The sequence below is a fragment of the Marmota monax genome, unplaced genomic scaffold (genome assembly GCF_021218885.2).
Source record: "Marmota monax isolate L192 unplaced genomic scaffold, Marmota_monax_Labrador192_F-V1.1 WCK01_AAM20220418_F8-fsc00114, whole genome shotgun sequence".
Taxonomy (NCBI): Eukaryota; Metazoa; Chordata; class Mammalia; order Rodentia; family Sciuridae; genus Marmota; species Marmota monax.
In genome coordinates, this window is record NW_026694943.1 from 4,369,610 (window position 1) to 4,393,595 (window position 23,986).

A 23,986-nucleotide genomic window follows, 5' to 3' on the forward strand; every position below is an offset into this window, starting at 1 on the left:
TATTTAGAGACAGGGTCTCGCTGAATCGCAGAGCTCATTTCTCTTTGGCGTGTTTGGGCACATTAGGATTCTACCTGGGACATCTGTGTGGAGGTGCTGCTGTGGAACCCCATGCCCTTCTAAGTCTTAATCCTTCCTGTGGCTCCCAGAGTCCTCCAGTCTGCTCCAGCACCTATGAGCAATAAATCTCCATGAGAAGGGATGGGGACATAGCTCAGTTGGTAGAGTGCCTGCCTTGCATGCACAAGGCCCTGGGTTCAATCCCCAGCACCCCCTGCCCACACACACAAATCTTGTGAAACCATTTCCATCCAACTTGCTGGGCTCTTCCAGCTAGAAACCCATATCCTTCATTTCTGAGATTTTTTTTTCTAATTCTCTTGTTTTTCTTTGTTCTCCTCTAGAATTACTATTATTCAGATGTTAGACCTTCTAGACGATTTAAAAATCCCTCCTCCCTCATTTTTTGTTGCACTGTATTTGTCTCTATTTTCTGGAAAAATATTCTCAAGTCTATACTTCATATTAATTACTACTTTTTTTTTTTTTAATTCTAACAACTGCCAGGTGCAGTGACACACATCTGTAATCCCAGCCGCTTGGGAGGCTGAGACAGGAGGATTGTGAGTTCAAACCAAGTCTCAGCAAAAAACTAGGTGCTAAGCAACTCAGTGAGGCCCTGTCCCTAAATAAAATACAAAATAGGGTTGGGGATATGGTTCAGCCATCAAGTGCCCCTGAGTTCAGTCTCCTGTACCAAAAAAGAAAAAAAAATTCTAGGAACCCATATTGGGGGCTGCGTATCTATATACTCTCTTTTGAATGTATCCCTTTCCCCCGCCTGGCTGCAATATTTTTGGTCTCTCACTATTAGCATTTATTTTTATTATTGAATATGCAATGCCTAGGAATTTGCATGACATCCTTGCATAGGGGTCCTGCCAGTCCTCTCTATACAGTTCCAATTTTAGTATTTGTGCCGCTGAAGTCAGCATAGAATTTTGGTGTGTGTGGAACTGGAGATGGAACCCAAGGCCTTGTACCTGCTGGGCTGGTGCTCTACCTCTGGGCTACACTCCAGCCTCAGGATTTCTTTTCTTTCTTTTTTTTTAATATTTATTTTTTAGTTGTATACAATACCTTTATTTTGTTTATTTATTTTTATGTGGTGCTGAGGATTGAACCCAGGGCCTCGCACGTGCTAGGTGAGCACTCTACCCTTGAGCCACAACCCCAGCCCAGGATTTCTTTTTAAAATGTTTATTTAAACTATGCATGGTCTCTGTCTCTTCAAAATTGCCTCTTTGGTTTGATACTGTTTATTTTATTTTCTAGTGGTCTTTCAAGTTAGATGTTTTCATTACATGTCTGATTTAGGGACAGGTTTCTCATACTTAAAAATTTGCTGCTGAGTCCCAGGGCAAGGTGAAGCAATGGGGGCCATCCCTGTAGGATGACGTAGGACAATCCAAACTTCTCTATTCTCATGTCCCCCCAAATCTCCCCCCAAATCTCCTGCAGTATGTGTGCCTGGTTGCTGGAATCATATGAGTCAGGAGAGGCTGCACGGAGGACTCAAATACCCGCTGTATAAACTCAACCCTGCTTGTTTAAGATGGTGCCCTTGGATGTGCCTTTGCCCCCAGGAAACTCTGTGTAACCCTCTCAGAATATAAACATCTAGTCATCTCCTGGGAAACTGAGCTTTTTACTTTTAAAAGTGTTCATTTTTTTCTTTGCATTTATGTTTGAAGCCAGTCTAAATATACTACTAGGTTGAGCTTTTAAGTAAAACATCACGTGGATGGAAGCCCTTGGTCCCTGTACTGTGAAAGTGTAGAGAAAGTCATGGATTTGAATATGTTCACCCCAATTAAGAGACAGTGAGAAAGCTGTTCCAAGTAAATCTACCAAGGCAATTGAACTCCTTGCCACCTAGAGATCACTAGGAACTCCAGTAGACAAATAGATTAGTTAATTGTGTGTTTTTTAGCTTGCTGTAGTAGGGGGATCCTTCATGGGTGCCTGAGTAATGATTTGTTGGAGGGGTATTTTTGTGGGACTTGGGCATATCCTGAATGATTCTGAGGACATCTGTGGAGAACTGACAGCTAATTCTAGATTGCACTTGGGGAGACTGAAGGCCAATTCTAGATTGTACACGGGGGAACTAAAGGCCAATTCTAGGTTGTACGTGGAGGTAGTAAGTGATGGATGCTGTGATTGGGTATTTTGGTCATTCATATCTGGAGACTGAGAAACCAAATCAGAGGTAAATTTGTCATTGGGACTCATTCCTGTGAGCACACAGAAGGGATGTTCAATTATTTTTGCAGTTTCAGAGCTGTGCACTGACCACATGTGAATACTTAAGTGTGGTTCGTCTGATTTGCGGTGTGCTGTGTGTAAAGTATATACCAGATTTCAAAGACTTGGTACAAAAAAAAGAAAATAACCTAAAACAGATTATTAATTTTTTCCTACCAAGTACACGTTGACATAACATGGATATATTGGGTTATATAAAATGTATTAAAATCAACCTCAATTGTTAATTTTATTTTTTTCTGATTGTGGCTACTAGAAGGTTTATCACCTCCATGACTGGCTTGGGGCTCACATTATTATTATTACCACTTTTTAGTATTGGAAATTGAACCCACATTTAAAAATCAGAAATGCTTACCACTGAATTACTTTTCCAGCCCTTTTAATTTGCATTTTGAGACAGGCTCTTGCCAAATTGCCCAGGCTGGCCTTGAACTTGTGATTCTCCTGCCTCAGCTGGAATTACAGGCTTGTGCTACTGTGCCTGGCTTATAATGAATGCATTCTTGAGACACTGGTGATGAAAGGGCATTCTTGTTTTTATACAAATTTAGTCTTTCTTCCAAACTAATTTTGTCTTTCACCCTGTTGAGGGCAGTATCTCCCTTACTGAGAGTGCATAGCTAAAATATATTCATTCACACACTGGGCATGTGCTCCTGTAGTCCCAGATACTTGGGAGGCTGAGGTAGGAGGATTGCTTGAGCCCAGGAGTAGACACCTCATCTCAAACAAAACACTTGCTGGTGCTGGTGTTGACCTTCACCAGCACCTCAGAGTAACAGTACTTTGGAGGTATTTTCATTCTCCCATTAGCCGAAGCTCAGGGACTTAAATACTCTGCCCCTGGCTGCACAGCTAACAGAAGAGCTGGGACCAGAAACCAGCTTCGCAGACTTCAGAATCCTCTTTGGACTTTTATTACCATTTGGATCTTTAATGTCCCCTGAAAAACTCCGTGTTAGGCAATACAGGAATGCTCCTAAGTGGAACGATTTGATGATGAGAGCTGTAAGCTCATTGGTGGACTTGTCCATTTGATGGATTAGTAATTTGAGCAGACTGCTGGGTGGTTCCTGTAGGCAAGTGGGGACTTGGCAAGAAGATGTAGGTCACTGGAGCTGTGGCCTTGGACTGTATCTTGTGTTTGGCTTTTGTCTCTCTCTCCTTCCTGGCTGCCATGAACGGAGCGGCTCTCCCCCACCATGCCCTTCTTCTGCCCTGATGGTCTGCCTCAGCTCAGGAGAGCAATGGAGTTGGCAATGGAGTTGTCTCACCCCCATGAGACAGAGACCTGAAAATATGTTGAGCCCAGCACCAAACCATGAGCTCAAAATAAACTTTTCCTTCTCTAAGTTGTTCTTGTCAGATATTTTAGTTATAGTAATGGAAAGCTGACTGACCTAACTATATCAGGGTGTAAAGGACTTTTAAGAGTGTTTGAGTCAGAGAATTTGATTTTTATTTTATGTCGCTGAACACGTTAGGTGGAATAAATATTTTCTTATTTCATTATTTTTAAAGAATCCCCTTTGCTTTCAATAGACTTCCATCTATTTTCAGGTTCCCATGATTGGAGAATTTAAGATACAGATTTAGACTTTTTTTTTTTTTAAAGATTGGGTGTAGCTATGTTGCTTAAGGCTGGCCTTGAATTTGTGGGCTCAAGTGATCCTCCTGCCTCAGCCTCTCCTGTGACTGGGAATATAGGCACCCGTCTTCCATTATTGATAGAAAATCAAAGATAATGCTCCAAGTCTTGCACCTTTGAGTTTTAGGGCTTTCCAGGTAGCCCTGGACCACCTCGTACAACCCGCAGCCCTGAAGCTAGTGTGTTTGACTTCCAATCATAAAGGTAATAAAGATAAGTTGCAGAGGAATTTGTAAAGTGTGGAAAAATCTTGAGATAGAAATTGCTCATAATTCTACTTTGGTTTGTCTTTGTTGCTTTTCTTTCAGTATTCTCTTCACCCTCATGTACGGGAAGGTATATGTGCATTTTAAAAAGCAAAAATGGGGCTGGGAGCAGTGGTGCATGCCAGTAATTCCAGTTTCAGGAGGCTGAGGAGGAGGATTGAAAGTTCAAAGCTCAGACTTAGTAACTCAGTGAGACTCTATCAATATAAAAAGTAAAAAGGACTGGGGATGTCGCTCAGTGGTAAAGCACTTTCTTAATATGTGTGAGGCCCCGTTCAAATCCAGTAACACACACACACACACACACACATGCACGCACATTTCAACAAGGAATTTCAGTTGGTATCTGTCTGTGTTCATCGCATGAGACAGAGACCTGAAAATATGTTGAGCCCAGCACCCCCAGCTGTCCTGTGTCTCACTTGTCCATGCTGTTTCGATTCAGTGCATGTGGCCATGAGCACATGCACTGACTCTATTAGGTGTAATTGACATGATGCGCAGTTGACCCAATTAAAGTCCAGTTGTCCCTTGGTATCTGCTGGTGATTAGTTTCAGAGAGGACTTCACATCCACAGACTCAACCAGCTATGGAGTCAATTGATCTTAAATCAAAAAAATATTCTAGGGAACCAGGCCCAGTGGTGGCACACGCCTATAATCCATCCCAGCAGCCCAGGAGGCTGAGGCAGGAGGATAGCAAATTCAAGATCAGCTTCAGCAACTTAGGGAGGCCCTAAGCACCTTAGCTGGACTCTGTCTCAAGATAAAATATAAAAAGGGTTAGGGGAGTACCTCAGTGGTTAAGCACCCCTGGGTTCTATCCCTGGTACCAAAAAAAAAAAAAAAAATTCTAGTGGGGGAGGGGGGAGGGCATGAGTGAGTTTGTGCGTGTACTGAATACATAAGGACTTTTTTCTTTGTCATTATTCCCCAAATGATAGTCTAACAGCTATTATGTAGAATTTGCATTGCACTAGGTATTATAAGTAGTCAAGATGATTTAAGGTATTTGGGAGGCTGTGTGTGTAGGTTACATAAAATACAGCACTCTTTTATAGAAGGGACTTGAGAATCTGAAGATTTTGGTATCTTGAGGGTGAGTCAGGGAGTCAACCCTGCAAATACTGAAGAATGACTGTGCATTTATTTATATTTATTATTCTTCTATAGTTATCCAATTTTAATAGTTTTTAGAAATATTTTTACCTTTTTTGGGGGGGGGTACCAGAGATTGAACCTGGGCACTTAACCACTGAGCCGCATCCCCAGCCCAATATTTTTACTTTTTTTTTTTTTTTAAGCCTACAGCACCCGGTATTCCCAGGCGAATATTTTTACTTTTGACACATAGTAATTATACATATTTATGGGGTACAGTGGGACATTTCACTCTATGTATACAGTGTAATAACTGGATCAAGGCAATTGGCATAGCTAGCCTTGCAGACTAGGCAGGCACTTTGCCATTGAGCTAGACTCCTAGCCCGAGAGCAGTTATCTTGGGGCACTTTAAAGAAGGAAGAGTGGTGCAGATCGCCTCTTACTTAGATTTTATCTGTCCTTTTCCAGCCGCTGGTTTTTGGCTTATTTTCCTCCAAGGGTAATTAACACCAGGTTGAAGAGCAAGTTTAAGATAAGGCCAGGGAGGGTCGGATTTGATGGGTGTTCATTTTTCTGGCCCCTGATTCTCCTATTTGGATAAAATACAAGGAAGTTAGTGGACCTATTCTGGTATATTGGCCCTTGTTCCCTCCCATGAGAGAGAGAGAGAGAGAGAGAGAGAGAGAGAGAGAGAGAGAGAGAGAGAGAGAAAGTCCTGGTCTGTATTATAGTCATTCATCCGCACATCCTTGCCCTGAAGTCCTCTCTGCATTTGGAGTCTGATACCACTTTCCCCTCAATTGCCTCTGATCTCTGTCTGCCCTCGGGTGCTTTTCAGATCCCCTTCCTCAGGGTCCAGGCCTTTCTTACTTCCTGGACATCATTCGGATTGGATGTCTCGCAGATGGGCAGGGCTGCAGTTGGCTTCCGTTGCTGTGCAGCATCTTTCAGTTCTTGGGGCCCTCACTCTGCTCCTTCCTCCAACATCTGCTCCATCGCTCCCAGTCCTTGAGTGTATTTCTCTGTATTTCCTTCCCCACTTGCTTTTTCTAAATCACCAGATCTAATACTGGACCACCAAACCCTGCCTCTAAACCTCCAGTGGTTCCTGTGGTTTTTAGAATCCATGCAAAGTTCTTAAAAAAGGATGAGCACAAATACACTGGCTTCAATGAGCTGTCATTCACAGAACATGTATTTGACCCACTTAAAGTATCTGTGGGTCATGGTGCCTGAGCTCTATGCATGTTGTGCCAACAGCCCCTGTAAGGAGGAAGCTGAAGATCAAAGACATTAAACCATCTGGCGAAGTCCTTGTGCCCAGGGCAGACCCCAGTCCCAAGCCCCAAAGCCTGTGCTCCTGAAGCCCATTCTCTGCTCCCAAGCAGCTGGCCCAAGGGACTAGGTGCTTTGGAGAACAGGGTTTCACGACCAGTGCTCCCAGGGACTGCCTGCCTGCCTGGGAATGAGACTTCTGAGTAACTTCACAAGGCTTGTGAAATCATGAGGGGAATATTCCTTGTCTATTTCTGCTGCTTTCTCTTGTGGTTTTCTTGATCTATGCTGCACGTGCGTGTGTGTGTGTGTGTGTGTGTGTGTGTATGTATGTGTGTGTGTGTGTGTATCCTTATCTATAAATATCCCCATCCATGCGGGTAAAATACACATAATATAAAATTTACCATCTTAATACCAGCAGTGTAAGTACATTCCCACTGTTGTGCAGGCATTCTCCAGGACTGTTTTCATCTTGCAAAACTGAAATTCTGAACCAACCCACTAAGCAACTCCCCACTGTCCCTCCCCATAGCTCCTGGGTGTCATCATTCCACATTCCATCTCTATGGATTATTTGACTACTTTTATAGATACCTCATATATGTGAGCTCCTATAATACTGCTGTCCCTTGGTGTCTGGTATCTCTGAGGTCTGATTCTAAAAACCCCCACAGATACCAAAATCTTTGGCTGTGTATAATGCTGCCGTGAACAGTCATGAGCAAGCTTTTGCATGTGGATGTGTGTTCATTCTCTTGGGTGTCCATCTAGGAGAATTGCTAGTTCAACTTGTAAATCTACGTTGAACATTCTGAGAACATACCAGATTGTTTTCCAAAGCATTTGCACCATATAACATTCGTGTTAGCTGTGTCTGAGGTTTCCAGTTTCTCTCTTCCTTGTTACTGTTATCTTTTTGTCTTTTGTATCTGGGATTGAACTCAGGGGCACTTTACCACTAAGCCACATCCTTAGTCCTTTTTAATTTTTTTTTCTTTAATTTTGAGATGGTTGCTTAGGGCCTCACTAAGTTGCTGAGGCTGGCTTTGAACTTGTGATCCTTTTGCCCCAGCCTTTTGAGTTGCAGAGATTATAGGTGTGTGCCCCCACACTTGGCTATTGCTGTCCTTTTGATTATTGTCTTTTAGATCATCTTTATCCCAGTGGGTGTGAAGCAGTTTTGATTTTGATTTCCCTAATGGTTAAGGACATTCCACATCTTTTCATGTGTTCATTGGCCATTTTTTTATATCTTCTATAGAGAAACATCTACTGTATTCACATGTTTTGCCTATTTTTAAGTAGGATTGTTTACAAAGTTCTTAAGATGTCCTTCTACACCCTCCCCAGTGTAATATTCCTAGCCTCATTTCCAGTTCTCTCTGGCCTCCTCTCCCGACCTGGCCTGCTGAAGTAGACCTGAGCATGCAGCTGTCAGGGAGGCACTCATGATGCCCTGGTGGCCATACTCTCCACGCCTCTGCCCCTGTCTGCCACTGACTCTGCAAACGCTGTCCACCTCCAAGCCCCAGGTGGTCTGTCTCCCGTACTTCCAGAGATCAGCTAAACCAGAGTATGCCCACCTAAGCCTCTGGGTTTGCCCACCATTTGCCACTGAGTTCCCTGAGGCCAGGGACTCTAATTGTGTCCTTAGATGTTTAGTATAATAAATATAGAGCAACATCTTGTTAAGTATTTTTTGAGGAACCATGCAGATTTTGGAAACATTTTTTTCCTCCACCATCCACCTAACATCCACCTAACATCGTCCTGTAGTTTTTGCTTTGGTTAGTGATGTTCTACCTCTAAAACCCCCTGATTTCACAAAAACTAACAGAGAATGGAAGTTATAACAAAGGAAAGTTGCCTGCATTGTACATGGTCCCTATGTGTAGACTTTCCTTCTGCTTATCCTGGCTGATGACTTTTCTTTGTAGATCCACTCACAGGGGTGCTAGCTGGGCAGCCATGCGGTGCACGCTGGCCTTGATTGCTCTGAGAGGTGGAGATCAAAGGAGAGCAGTCTGCTGATACAGTCAACAACTTGCTGCATTATCTATTGCTCAGCCTTGTGACTTTTAACTGCCTCTTTTAAGAATCTCGAATCAGATGTGTTAGTGTCGTCATCAGTGTCATAAAAAAAAGTTTAAGAGCCATGATTGGAGAGTAAAACGTTCACCTTTTAAAATGCCATTTGGGGCCTAAACTTTGTGACTTGTGAAATGTTTTTCCTATCCAGATCAGTGAATTAGATATCACTTGGCCTGCGTTTTGAATTTGGACTTACAGCAAGGCAGGTGCTGGTGATAGAGGTATGGAAGGTTGAAATCAATGGAGGTATGGAGTCACAGCCACATGCTGTCCACATCAGCTGGTGCTGAGGAGTGATTGAGGATGAGGTTTCTGAGAAAGGGTTCATTTAGTGAAGAACACTAATATGAAGAACACTAATATGAAGAAAGGGTTCATTTAGTGAAGAACACTAATATGCAACCTCCAGAGGCTTCTTTTTCATGAGCTATTCAGCCAGGACACTCCCAGGCTGGGATGGGGGTATGGGCATTGGGAGGAGAAAAACTGCTGTTCTGCCCTCTGTCCCCTCTCCTAATGGAGACTGCAGAGGGACCATTAGCCCAGCAGCATCTCAGACGCCAGATTCTCATTACAGCTGAAGCTACTTGAGAACTCAAGTTGAGGATCCTCTAGGGAAGACGAAAGGTTTGGAAGCAGCCCCCAGACAATCTCTTACTACATCAGAAAAAGGCCCATTGCGCCCTACACACATGTAAATTTACAGCCCAGTCGGGTGTTTGCAGGAATAAAAGATGGAAGTCACGTTTTGGGGAGAGACTGAAGCTAATTTCTGATTGCCGGCAAGAAGTGGCCCTCATTTTGCTCACTCTAGGCCTGAATGTGGTGCATATCGCCGCCTGGTGACTACAGGAGCAATTACGTGCCAAGACCCTGCCTCTGGCCTGGGCTTCCTCTTTCTCTGGATTCTCTGGCTCTCCCTCCAACCTAGTGGTTGCTGTGTCCACTCTGGCCCAATGCGGAGGCCGCCCACCCTCCTCCTGGCTCAAGCAGTAATGAACGTGATCTTCACGGTCTGAAGAAAAGAGCAATAGTAAAACTTTTCTCTTTGTTTGCTTAGGGGAAGAGCCAAGGCTAATGGGGTCAGACAGGCAAGGCATGAAGTGATAAATAGAAAAAAGATGAAAAGGAGGGGGAAACGCAGGGGACCTAATGGATCTACCCTGACAATCCTGGCATACAAAACCGTTTGAAAAAGTGTGATAAATTGTCATTTATCACTTCAGAACAAATCTGAAACTTCACTGAAAAAGAGTTGAAGAATTCTATGGCTGCCTGAATTTCTTATTTTTAAAAAACACAACTTAATTTTCTGTCTCTTTCTGTGCTGAAGATAAACCTTAGGGCCTGGGTACATGCTAGACCAGCATTCTAGACTACTGACCTATGTCCCAGCAGACCCCCCCTTCACCAAATTTCTGAAAAAAATTTTTATTATTATTATTTTTTGGGACCTGGGATTGAACCCAGGGAACCTAACCACTGAGCCACATCTGCAGCCCTTTTTAAATTGTTTATTTTGAGACAGAATCTTGCTAAGTTGCTGAGGCTGGTCTTGAACTTGTGACCCTCCAGCCTCAGCCTCCTGAGCACCTGGACTTTACAGGCGTGTACCTGTATGCCGGCCTGAATTTTTAGTTCTGCTTGTTTTTCTTGCTAATGGGCTTGTTCAGTAGAAGCATGATAATGTCTATATATTGGACTAGAGCATAGTTTGATCTAAATATTTAGCCAGTTTGTACCATAAAAAAAAAAAAAGACCAAATGCTTAAGTATTTCTGCTTTTTAAAAGTTGCCTTGATCAAATGTTGAAGACAACGTTTGCTTTGTAACAGCCTTTCTCAAAGCGTCCAGGAAACAGGACTACTGCGATTTGCCAACCCTCAGATCAGGACAGCATTTGGGTGCCTGTGTGAGAAACAGATAGTGAAATATAAAATACCATAGGTGTGAAAAGGGGAGCAGTGTTTTGCACCTCATCAGCCATAGAATAATGGAAGGATGCAGAACACAGTATTAAAAATTGAAGGAGACTTTAGTATCTGTGAGGTTATTTTCTTTACATAATCTTAAAAGTTGAGATGCGCAAGTCAGCCAGGGATGAAGTAACCATTTAGATCAAAAGCTGCTCTCTGGGTCGCTTTCATCCCCTTGTCTTCGAAGCCCTCGGTGGGTGTCTGTGGAGCCAGCTGACCACTAAGAGGACCAGCCCAGGGAAGGGTTCTCTCCTGTAGGGTGGACACGTGACTCCCGCGGCTGGGCCAAGTCTGGGGAGAGGTGCTGCGCTCCGGAGGGGGGGTGGTGGGCGTGGCGGGTGGGCGTGGCCCGCCTATAATTAGCGGGGAAGTGCCCTCGCGGGTCGCTTTGCGCTGAGGCTCCGAGGACACCTCGGCCCCCCTGGAGCTCTGCGGTGACTGCCTCTTCGTTCCGATCACACCTAGACCTCAGCGGGTTGGTAGGAAGGAGGCTGAGCAGCAGCCAGCTGCCCAGGAGGGCAAGGACTGGCCCACTGATTGGCCTCTGGACTTGTGCTATTAAAATATGCTGGGGACCATTACGATCACAGGTAAGACACGAGCCAGACCCCCGGCGACCGGCCTGGGGCGAGAACCGGGCTTTCTTCCCTCTGCCCTGCATTTGGGTGGGCACCCTGGGAGGCCAGGCGCGCCTTTCTGTCCGTGCGCCTTTTCATCCAGAGCTGCTCTTTCATCTTTGCCAAAGCAGAAATCTTCCAGAAGGCGCTCATGGGAGCGTGTATTTTCCGTTCAGGTTGTGGAGTAGCCTTTCCCTTGGTAGGGGGCTCCGGCGGTGCCATGGGGACCGAAACTGCAGCAGCCAGCAGAATAGAAAATACCAGATTTGTGCGAATTTGAAAATAAGGCGCGAAAGCTTAATCTTTCGCAGTATTCACAAACCAAAAAAAAAAAAAATCCTGATTTTTGAGAAACTGCAAGTGTTTGGCCTTTTGACTTGCTTATTAGGAACTTTGAAGAAAGGTACACTTGGTGGTTTAGGAGGCTGAAGTTTGAGCTCTGGTTTAAGGGTGGTGAACTGAAGTATGTGTGTATATATGAACTTTTGGCAGTACTGCAAATTGAACCCGGAGCCTCTCCATGTTAGGCAAGTGCTCTACTACTGAGCATAAACCCAAGCCTTAAGTGGAGGTATGTTTAATAAAGCTATATTTACTATAAACTTACCCATTTGAGCATTAGTAAAAAAGTTAAAAATGTATTTTTCTTAGCTTGTTTTCTAGGAATCTGGCAATATGAAGTATAATATTTAATTCCTACATCTAGAAAATAAGTTACCTACATCAAACTTTTAGAATGTACTTATAGTTCCTCTAACTTGGTATTTGATTATCTTAATGCAGTTGTAGGATGGCCTGGCTTCTTCTTTGGGAGCCTGCACATTTTTTTCTTCCTCACTCCCCCTCATCAAAAAAATTCAACTCCATTTGCTAATCTAGATTGATCAGAGAGCTTTTATTTAAATATTTGAGATCAGTGCTGCCAGATCTATGTGTTTTCTTAAAAGCGCAGTATAGACTTTCTAGGAGTTAAATGTTTTCTCAATCTAACTACTTTGGCAAAGCCTTGTTGTCTTGTGGAATTTTAAATCAATGTGAAAGTTTAGCAAAACTAAAAATATCTCTCACTTCCTATAGATTAGCTTGTTTACTTTGAGATTTCCTTCATATTCCTTCCCCCAACTTAATTTGATTAGCTTTACTACCATTTACCAGTACAAACATTTATGTGATATACGTAAGAGATTATTATTAGACAAAGTGAAAAAATGAAAAACACAAGATTCATGATTTTCCCAAGTCATTAATTTTTCCATGTTTGAAGTGTGCAAATATCCAGTCCTGGTAGAGGCCACCTGAGGTGTGTCTTGTGGGAGTCATAGAGGAGGGAGGGACTTCTGAGTTCTCACTTTTTTGGACACTTTTTGTACACAAGATATTTATTATACTCACTGTTTAATTATAGTTTGTCACATGTCCAGCTTCTTGTGGGAAAGGAGGGTGGTTCTTAAGCAGTAATTAAGAGTTAATAAACTTGTGGCACTGGAGGGAGCTTTTAACAATGGATTCAGATAATAATGATGGAACAATCAGTGAACAGGAAGGTTTGGAAGGACTATCTGATTTTTAAGACAATCTTAAGTGGTTGGGCCTATTCTGAAATTTTTTGCTGTTGTTGGTGCTAGAATTGAACCCAGGGATACATTACTACTGAGCCACATTCCCAGCTCTTTTTAGTTTTTGAGACAGGGTCTCACTAATTTGCAGAAGTTGGCCTTGAATTTGGCAGTCCTCCTGCCTCAGCCAACCAAATTGAATTGCTGGGATTATAGATATGTGCCACCATGCCCTGGTGAATTTTATTTTTATTGCAATGTGGATATGGAGGATATGGAAAACTGTGCAAAATTTAACAGCAAGTAGACATTTCATGATGGAAAAGGTAAGGAAAAAAAAAAAAAGCAGGGTGTTGGTGGTTTCTGTCTCTCTCTCTCTTTTCTCTCTGCAAGTTATCCTGACAAGGAAAATTTGTAATCAGTCTTTCCTTTTTGGTTCTGGGGATTGAACTCAGGAGCACTTAACTACTGGGCCACATCCCCAGCCCTTCTTAAATTTATTCCTTAGAAACAGGGCCTTGCTAAGTTACTGAGGCTGGCTTTGAACCTGTAATCCTTCTGCCTCAGCCGCCCAATCCACTGGGATTGTAGACATGTGCGACTTTGCCTGGCTATAATCAGCCTTTGAATAGTTGGTCAGAATCATGAAAAGCAATGAAAGTTTTAAAACATGGTGTAGGATGAATTAAATATTCAAAGCTCTCATTCTCTGTGGAGTTACTCTTTTAAATAAAGGAGAAAAAAGTTCCTGGAGTCCTCTTCAGTACTATGGAACTTGAGGAGGCGGTGTCCAAGCTTCACAGTTCATAACAGGACAGATAGTGCTTTTGTAGGAACTATTGAAGAATGAGCTTTCTTTTCTGAAAGGTGGGAAAAAACTATCTCTCAATAGTAACCATTATCATTTCTCTCTGTTTCAAACAACTGAAACTATGCAGCAGAACTTGAATTATGCAATGATGGATTATTCACGTTTCGTGCTGCCATTCCTGAGGTCTCCTTTCCCTTGTGTCCCATTAGCAATAACAGCCTAGAAACTAGAGCATAGTGATTTGACACAGTGATGAGAGAGGGCCCCTTCCTTACTCACACACCAGGCATGCCAGCAAAATATCTTTTCTGTTTTCCTTAACTCATAAATTTTATTTAGATTTGCAGGTATTATTGATACTTGGCGAACTTTGCAAAGGTATTGTGAGGGGGTAGGGCCGCCCCGCTCCTCCACCCCCCTCAATACTGGGGATTGAAACCCAGGTGTGCTGTACTGCTGAGCTATATCCCCAAAGCCTTTTTAAATCTTATTTTGAGACAGAGCCTTGCTAAATTGCCCAGGCTGGCCTCCAACTTTTGACCCTCCTTCCTCAGCCTCCTGAGTCACTGAGATCACAGGCATGTGCCATAGCACTCAGACAATATTATTCTTTATCACCACAGTAAGCTGGGGAAAACAGCTTTACTGTTTTAAGTATTCATGCATATTTTTGAGTATTTATAATGCATGCACCTACCTATGCAAATATTCATGCATATTTTTGAGTATTTATAATGCATGCACCTACCTATGCAAATTGTTTTACAAGAGAAAAAGAAAAAAAAAAAACAAACAAAAAGCCTGCATGTGGCTGTTGAAATCTGCTGTGGATACAGAGTAGTTGTCCAGAGATTTGGGAGAAATGAAATCGGTACCTTTGCAACTGCTAAGATCAATGACCATGCCTATTGAGTGCCTATTTTGTCAGGTATGTTCAGTACTTTGTGCACATCATAACTTATTCCTCACATTAATCCTGCAAAAAGTGGTTGTTTAACCCCCTTCTTATCATAAAAGTAGATTTCTCATGGTTTGGTAATTTATCCAAAGCTTCATAGCGACTAAAGAAGTGTAACTATAGAGTACCTTGTAAAAATTTGACCTTTTTCTCATTTTATAGAAGATGGTAATAATTGCTTAGTGACACCCACAATTTTTCAAGCCTGTCCAGACACGAAATGTGAAGGTCAAGACCAGGGACGATGATGATGTCACCTGTCAGCTCCTGTACAGGGTTTTACTTCTCTGAGTTTGAATCCCAGTGAAGCATCTCCCCTTGGAGATTCTGTGGCTTAATGAGCTTTAGGACAAGGGGGGTTGGGTGTGTCAGGATAAGGGGTAGATTTAGAATGCAGGGAATTCCTGGAAAAATTCCAGGACAATGCTACAAGTTGTGGGGGAAAGTTAACCAGTTCCAGATGTCATAGTAAGCCATCGTAATGTGCCTGGGGACCGAGAACCCTGGTTATTCTAAACCTAAAAAAATGAATGTTGTAGCTTTTGTAATATTGCACTTCTATTTCTCTGCTAAAAATGATGTGTCACTGAAACCCAACAGCAAAGTTCAGATTATAACATTAAAAAATTTTTAATATTTAATTGGACACATTCCCTAATGTTTTAAGTATCTAAAGCAAACAAATTACACTTCTGTTTATTTATTGTACAAATTATACTTTTATCTCTTAATCTCTGTAGTCATCCCTTGGCATCTGTGGAGAGTTTGTTCCAGGATCCCCTAAGATACCAAAATCTGTGGATGCTCAAGTCCTTTATATAAAATGGCATGGTATTTGCAAATAAACTACACATATCCTCCCATATACTTTATTTTATTTTTGGTGGGGTACTGGGGATTTAACCCATGAACACTTTACTACATAGCTACATTCCCCAGGCCTTTTTATTTTTATTTTGAGACAAGACCTCACTAAATTGCTTAAGACCTTGCTAAGTTGCTGAGGCTGGCCTTGAACTTGAAATGCTCCTGTCTTAGCCTCCACAGTTGCTGGGATTACAGGTGTGTGTTACCACTCCCAGCCCTTCCATATACTTTAAATCATTCCTAGATTACTTACTAGGCCTAATAGAGTATAAATGCTTCAAATAGTTATTATACTATTTTTTAAAATTTTATACTATGTTGTTAGGGAATAATGACATGGAAAAGATGTCTGTACATGTTCAGTGCAGACAGTCCCCCCCCCCCCAAAGTATTTACTATCTAGAAACAAGATATTTATGATGTTGTTTCCACTAATGGTAGATGTGTAAGAACCTGTTCACACCAAAACACACACCACACACGACGGTGTTTGGGGTGGTACAGATGGCCTTGTGGACCCTTGGAGGGGTCTTTTTCTCAACCCTTTTTACATGTCTGGAGTGGGAGAAGATGGAAGACTTGCAGGGGCAGTGTGAAGATGGAAATTGCTGGCCACTCAGTTTTTTTCAGTAGACACCCTGGCCACTCCCTTTCCAGTGATTTGGCCATCTCAAATCTCTCCTGATATCCTTTCTAGCTGAGTATCATCCTCAGTGAGGCAGTGAACACCATGTCTGTGCTGCATAGTACTTGAGAAGTTTGCTGGATTGATGGCAGTGTCCTTCCCGGTGGTGTGTTACTGGGAGTTGCACATGAGTGAATGCCACACCATGTGAGCAAGGCCCACGCTAACACCGGTTGTTTCTGTGGGTGGACTTTTGGGAGAGTTGCTTTGATTTTTTTTCTCTTCCTATCCTTGGACAAATCAAAGGCAGATGATAGTTCTGTAGCTTGGTGATAAGGTGTATGCTTTGTATGCCTGAAGCCCTCCGTTCCATCCTGAGCACCAAAATATCTATAGTGAGTTGATGTGTCAAAAATGGTGAGAGAGGAGGTTTTGAAATGATAAATTAAAAAGTAGATTTTTTTTTTTTGCAGTGTTGGGGATTGAACCCCAGGCCTTATGCATATTTGGCAAGTGCTCTACACTGAACTACATCCCCAGCCATTTTTAAAATTTTATTTTGAGGCAGCATTTTGTTAAATTAATTGTACAGACTGACCTCCAACTTTCGATCCTTCTGTTTCACTCTCCTGAGTGGCTGGGATTACAGGCATGCAGTACTGTGCCTGGCAAAAACAAACACATTAATAGAAGGTTCTCGTGAAGTGCAGTTGTGAATGGATTCTTCTAGGTGAAGCCTGGACAGGCCAGCAGTGGACCTTCTCTCTTGGAAGCCTGCTCCACTGTGTCTTACTGGTTACCCAGCAGCCAGGCCTACTGGTTCCCTTCCTTTCCTGCCACCCCAGATTATTGAGTCATTTTTTAAAAACCCATTTAACCGCCTTCCACTTTGCTAAGTTATCATCTCATTGAGCACCAGCGCAGGGAGCATGAAAAAAATACCTTTGCAAAGGTGTCTGCTGAGCCATAAACTGGACGAGAATGATGGAAGGAAACGGTGACATCTCATTTGGGATCTCCACCTCCAGCCAGAACCTGGGAAATGGGGGATTTGGAGGGTACTGTACTCAGTTGGGTCACAGGAAGCACAAAAAGTGAGGTGGGGAGGTAAAGAAGGGGGGTCAACACAGAAGGAGGTCTGAGGCCCTATCCTGACCTGCACTGGTCCAAAATGGAGTGATGGACCTGCATCTTTAAATAGTGCAAATAAAGGCAAAGAAGGGATAGAAGACTGACTTGGGGTATGGGTGCCCGTATTCTCCCCTTGAAATGTTTCTGTTGAACGTCAGAGGTGAAAATGGGCACCCCAGAGCATTCCATTTACAGAATTTGAAGGTGTACCTGAACCCAGTTGGTGGGATTTCTTCACCATGTGCCTGTCCCTCCTTGTAGTTCAGCAGCTGAAGTGGGTCAACACTGCCCCCTTCTGTTCAAAAACACTCTGGGATTTGGACAATGGTTTTTATACTTGTGAATGTCTAATGCACATTGTCCAACAGTAGGGGGACATTTATCCATCATGCAGTCATTAGGTCATCGTTTTGAAGGCTGTTGAATAACTCACCTGGAAAAAGTGTAAGTATTAATAGTGATTATTTCTGAATGGTACTTTATGGAAATTTCTTTCTGATTTCTGTATTTTAAAGTCTCTACAATTTATTTGAATTATTGTCGGAATTGATGAACGTTAAATAAGTAGTTTCATTCTGAAGAAAACAACGAAGACAAAAGTCACTATCATTTTTATTTTATTATCATTAGAGACAGTCCACTGATAGGCTCATCTTTCCAGGCAATTCCAGTTAGGGCAGTGATGGCTATTACAGGTGAGGACACTTAACAACTGAGATTTTAGGAAATTTGTCTTGGGGCCCCAGGTTAGGAAATGGTAAAGCTGAAACTTAAAAGCCAATCTGTCCAGGGTCTTCCTCTTTATCTGAATCCTCTTTCTCTTTTTTGGAGGTGGGGTGTAGTTTTCCTATTGTTAAATACTTAGTTGAAATTTATATCTTAGTATATAGCATCAAAGATAAATGGCCTCCTCTAAACTGATAGAAGGTGGATATTACTCTCTTCATTTTGTTTTCTATGTTTTTGCTAGATATCTGCAGCTTTGTGTTTAAAACAATAACTTCAAACTGACAAATTTGCAAATATAAAAATAATACAAGAAATGTCCATATGCCCTTTAGCTGGATTGACCTATAGTTAACGTTTTTCTTCATTGGAGCCAGCACGCCTGTAATCCCAGCACCTTGGGAGGCTGAGGAAGGAGGAACACAATTTCAGGCCATCCTGGGCAACTTAGTGAGACCCTGTCTCTAAATAAAAATGTAAATGAAAAATAAAAGGGACTCAGTAGTAGAGCCCCCATTTATTTTATATCCCCTCCTAACCATTTCTTGGGAAACAAAACAAACACCGGAACCTAGATTTCTGTTATGGAGGCATAAGATATAAATTTTAAATTTTGAGATAGGGTTTCATGGAGGTGCTGAGGCTGGCCCCGAACATCCGATCCTTCTGCCTCAGCCTCTGGAGTCATTGGGATTACAGGTGTGTGCCCCCACAACCAATCCCTTATGGTTCACCTTTTTATTCTTTTTTCTCCTAACCCTGGCTACCACTGATCTTTTCCCATCTGCACAGTTTAGCCCTTTCTGGAATGTCATATAGATTTAGAATCATACAATACATAACCTTTTCAGATTGGCTTCTTGCACTTACAATATGTATTTAAGGCTCCCCCTGGGGGCTCTTAACCACTGAGTCACATCCCTAGCTCTTTTCTAATTTTAATTTTTTAAATTTAAAGACAAGGTCTCACAGACTTGCTTAAGATCTTGCTAAATTGCCAAGGCTGGCTTTGAACTTGCAATTTTCCAGCCTCAGCCTACCCAGCTGCTGGGATCACAAGTGAGCGCACCATGCTTGGCCTCCTCCCTGTCTTTGCATGGCTCGATAGCTCATTTCTTTTTAGTGCTGAATAATATTCTGTTGCGTGCATGTACCATCATGTATCTACTCAACCTACTGAAGGACATCTTGGTTGACTCCAAGTTTTGCAATTATGAATAAAGCTGTCATAAATATCCATGTGCGGTTTATTTGTGTTTACTTTTCAACACATTTGGGTAAATACCAAGGAGCACAATTGCTGGGTCTTATTGTAAAAAGTATGTTTGGTATAAGAAATTGCCAAACTCTTCTCCCCAGTAGCATATGGCATTGCGTTCTCCCAGATGCCATTTTTGAAGTCGGTGCATTCCTTTGTAAGCCAGTTGGAGGGTCATAGCTTTGTACAGGAAAATTGTGCGATGTCCGAAGTTATTTTTTCCAGATTTTAACAATGTCCCTCTTTTTTTTTTCTCCTTTCTCTCTAGTACTGGGAGTTGAACCAATGGTGGGGGTGGGGGGTCAGCCACTGAGCCACATCCCAGCCTCCCTTCCCCTTGAATATATTTTATTTAAGAGACAGGGTCTTGCTGAGTTGCTTAGGGCCTCACTAAGATGTTGAGGCTGGCTTTGAACTCTCAGTCTCCCAAGCCACCGGGATTACAGACGTGCGCCACTGCCCGCCCCCCTTTTATTCAGTACCAGAGATTGAACCCAGGTGTGCTTTACCACTAAACCACATCCCAACCGTTTTTTGAGACAGGCTTCACTAAATTGCCCAAGCTGGCCTCAAACTTGCGGTCCTCCTGCCTCAGTCTCCCAGCTCCCTGGGATCAGTGGTGTGCAGCAACGTGCTCGGCTAGAATTCACAGCTCTTAGCACCCAGCAAACCCTCCGCCTGCTGCAGTCACGGAGCCAAGCGGGGTTTGGAGCCCAGCAGCTGGAGGAGCGGAGCGTGGGAAGCAGATGGTGGACCCAGCAGCGGGGACGTTCAGCGCCCAAGGCCAGGTCGCCAGGACTAGCTTTCTGCCTCCTAAGGTGCCTGGCCGGGCTCAGGCGAGACCCGGGGGGCGGGGCTAGGGCTGACCAGGGGCTGTGGCGGCCACCCGGGAACCAGCAGGCCTCTGTGACGCGCGCAGCGGCCCCCCGGGGCGGCCCCGTCAGCAGCGCTGAGGGCATCCGCTCGGGGCAAGGCGCGCATTCCGCGATGGGGCAGCCCCGAGAGGCTGGCCGGGCCTCACGGGCCCCTGTCGCTCTGCCCCCGGCCGGCGGAGCGCGCCATGCCCTGGTGGAGTAGACTTTGCCGTGAGTAGCGCGCCCCCCAGCGGCAGCCCTCGCCCTGCGCGGCGGTGACTGGGATCCCGAGAGCCACCTCCAGGGAAGGCTTTGGGTGGGGTTTTCCAGCCTTCTGTCTCCCTGTCCCTTCCTTGGAAAAGTCAGCCTGCTGAGGGCAGCACTCAGAGAGAGGGCAGGAAGGGACGGGGATAAGAACAGCGTCCACCGCATCCCCCCAAGGGCTGTCCAGTGGACCCCGCATGCCTCAGGGTTAGTTAGCCAAGGGACCGGAAAGACAAGGCCTCCTTCTGGGTCCTATAAGCGTAAGCCAAAGCCCCCAATCATGTCCTTAATCCAACCCGGAGATGAGATGAAAACAGTTTTGAACACAGCTGCAGTCCACCGCTTCGTTCCAGCGGACACAGTCCCGGGAAGCCAGTTGGGATACAGAGGCTGAGATAGGAGGATCGCCAGTTCAAAGCCAGCCTCAGCTACTTAGGCCCTAAGCAACTCAGAGATACCCTGTCTCTAAATAAAATAAGAAAAAGAGTTGGGGATGTAGCTCAGTGGTTAAGTGCCCCTGAGTTCAATCCCTGGGGGTGTGTGTGGGGGAGATAGATAGATAGATAGGTAGATAGATAGATAGTTTTGGAGGTAGAAAACTATCCACGCTGCAAGACCCTATGGCTGAGCAACAGTGCCATGTCCTACCTAGACAACAGGAGAGGAGGGCATTTGTGCTACCCTAAGGCCCAGGGCTCATTAGATGTGTAATAGCCTGGTGACATAATGGAAACCAACTTTTAGGAAGCATGGCCTCCCTCCCTCTAAGGTCTGTGTAGGTTGTGCCTGGCGCAGAGGGCAAATAGAGGGTGAGATCCAAGCGCCCCAACGCTGCGCATATCCAACCTGCACCCAAACTGCAAAAGTGCAAGCTGGGCCAGCCAGGGTGTCCTGTCTGGAAGATTATTCTGACCCTAGCAGTGTCTAGCATTGCTTAGGTCAAAAGAGACTACAGACTATTTGACCAGTTACGATTTTTAAATGTCCTACGTACTTAAAAATGTCCCTCTAAGCCCACAGGATGGGAGAAAATCTTTGCCAGCTGTTCCTCTGAAAGGATTAATATCCAGATCAATAAAGATTTTAAAAAACTTAAAACGGCACCAAAAAGCCCAAAATAACTCAATCAATAAATGGGCAAAAGAACTAAATAGACATTTCTCAAAAGAAACACAAATGACCTACAAATATATGAGAGAATGTTCAACATTCCCACTAATCAGGAAATGCATATCAAAACTATACTAAGATTTCATTTCACTCCAGTCAGAATGGCAGTGATCAAGCACACAGACAGTAATACATGCTGGCAAGAATGTGGAGGTAAAGATGTACATTGTTGGTGGGACTGCAAACTAGTACAACCACTCTGGAAAGCAATATGGAGATTCCTCAAAAAACTAGGAATGGAACCACCATCTGACCCAGGTATCCCACTCTTGGGAATTTATAAAGTAAAAATCAGCATACTATAGCAATCCAGCCACCTCAGTGTTTGTACACCACAACTCATAATAGCCACGTTATGGAGTCAGCCCAGGTTTCCATAAATAGATAAATGAATTGAGAAAATGTGATGTTTTTACACAATGGCGCTTTAGCCATAAAGAAGAATGAAATTATGGCATTTGCTGGAAAAATGGATGGAAAGAGAGAACCTCATGCTAAGTGAAATAAAGCTAGTCTCCAAAAATCAAGGGTTGATGGTTTTCTCCTATGTGGACGCTAGAGCAAAGTAATGGAAAGAAGGTGTGGGGGGTGGGGCTGTGGCTCAGTGGTAGAGCACTTGCCTCACATGTCTGAGGCTCTGGGTTCAATTCTCAGCATAAAAATAAATGAATAGAATAAAGGTCCATCAACTAAAAAAATTTAAAAAGAGAAGGTATGGGGGGATTAGGTATCATAAAGATACAGGAAAGATTAATAAAGTAAAAGGAGATCAAGCAGGAAGGAGGAGGGAAAGGAAAGGGGAGGAAAAGAGGCATGAATTTTTAAAAATCATGCTATGTGCATATATAAATATGCCACAGGTAACTTCACCTTTCTGCATATGGGGAAAGAACCAATTAAAAATAAGTTTTGAATTAAATGGAAAATCAATAGAATTGTGGGAGGAAATAAGGGGAGGGAAGAAAGGAGGGAAAAGCTGGGAATGGGGACTGGAATCAAATTCCTTGTGTGTACAGTTTTGTCAGGACGAACCCAGCTAGTGTGTAGAACCATACTGCGCTAATAACAGGAATCCTAAAAGCCATATTGAATGTTGCTGAGCTCTGATCCAGCTACCAGGGAATGGTTTCTGCTCTGCCAACTGGCCGCTGTTCATTATTTTTGTGTCTCTAGTTTTGACTAGAATCATTCTAGTCCTCTCAGAATTAAAAAGTTGCAAATTGAAATTGGGGCTTAGGAGATGGGGGAACAGTGGTGTGTAGAAAACGTGCTTCCTCCCACACATTTCCTAATTCCAGAGAACCCCAAAGTGTTCTTTTACTGGTTTTCCCAAATGAATATCCAATTCGGGACATAGCAGGCATCTCTTAATTGTACTATTCCTCAGTTCAGTTAGCCGCCACTCCTTCCAGCACCTCCATCCAGTTCACTGAGTCACATTAGGTTGCTTTTTACCCCCAGTTATTTTTAAAATGTCAAACCTACTGAAAAATATAGCAAATATCTATATGCCCTTGACTTAATTCACCAGTTATGGAGATCTTACCACATCCTCTCTGCCCACTTCCTTAAAATATTTGAAGGTCCTGCACATAACCCTTTTGTGGTTTTGCCTGATTTTTGTCCTTCATGACATTGACTTTTCAGGCCAGGCTAGTTCTTTTACAGAATATCCTTCACTGTGGATTTGATTTTCCTCATGGTTTGATTGTTTTGTGTTGGTATCAGGAGCAGTGTAAACAGGATTTATGGTCTTCCTCGGTGCCTCTCCTAAGGAGGCAGAATAACATTTGGTTCCATTCTTGAGTATGTTAAGTTTGATCCTTTGGTTCATTGACACTTGAAATACCTATAATCCCAGCAGCTCCAGAGGCTGAGGAGCTACATCCCCAACCAGGAGGATTGCATGTTCAAAGACAGCCTCAGCAACTTAGTGAGGCCCTAAGCAACTTAGTAAGACCTTGTCTCAGAAAATAAAAAGGCCTGGGATGTGGCTCCCCAGTGGTTAAGCACTTCTGGTTTCATCTCTTGGTACCAAAATAAAATAAAACGAATAAAAAGGGCTGGGATGTGACAAGTCCCCATGAGTTCCATCCCTAGAACTGGGGCGGGGGGTGGGGGGGAGTAATCTGTGTGTTAATGCTCTTTTCACCCAGTGTTTTCAGCCTTCCTTGATTCTCGACTGAATAACTATTGCCTTTTTTTAAAACCAGCCTGGTGTTTGTTGGAGATGCAACCCTGGAACCCAGGGCCTCACACATGGTGGGAAAGTGCTCTACCACTGAGTAGTACTTTCAGCCTAACTCATTAAAATGAGATTTACAATTTGTAATTTTTCTAAATCTAATATTCAAAAGAGAATGACTTCAAGGATCAGTGTGGAAGTTGTATCTGTTTATTGAATTTGTGTGTGTGCATGCGCATGCACACATGTACGCTGGGAATTGAATCCAGG

At 43.4% G+C, this 23,986-nt stretch overlaps 1 protein-coding gene and 1 non-coding gene across 3 annotated transcripts in view; one reads left to right on the forward strand and one right to left on the reverse strand.

The window, feature by feature from the left end:
- Nucleotides 1-23,986, forward strand: part of Akap12 (A-kinase anchoring protein 12) — an 88,925-nt gene that overhangs the window by 57,073 nt on the left and 7,866 nt on the right. The window contains exon 1 of one of the 2 annotated variants that reach the window (XM_046427391.2): nucleotides 11,075-11,284. The exons of the other annotated variant lie outside the window; for it this stretch is intronic. Coding sequence (XP_046283347.1) covers nucleotides 11,260-11,284 — 25 coding nt within the window. The 5' untranslated portion in view covers nucleotides 11,075-11,259. Of the gene's footprint in view, nucleotides 1-11,074; nucleotides 11,285-23,986 lie in introns of those variants that run through there. 2 annotated transcript variants of the gene reach the window in all.
- LOC124081239 (U6 spliceosomal RNA) lies at nucleotides 890-992 on the reverse strand. The gene has a single exon (XR_006847990.1). It is a non-coding gene; the product is annotated as a U6 spliceosomal RNA (small nuclear RNA).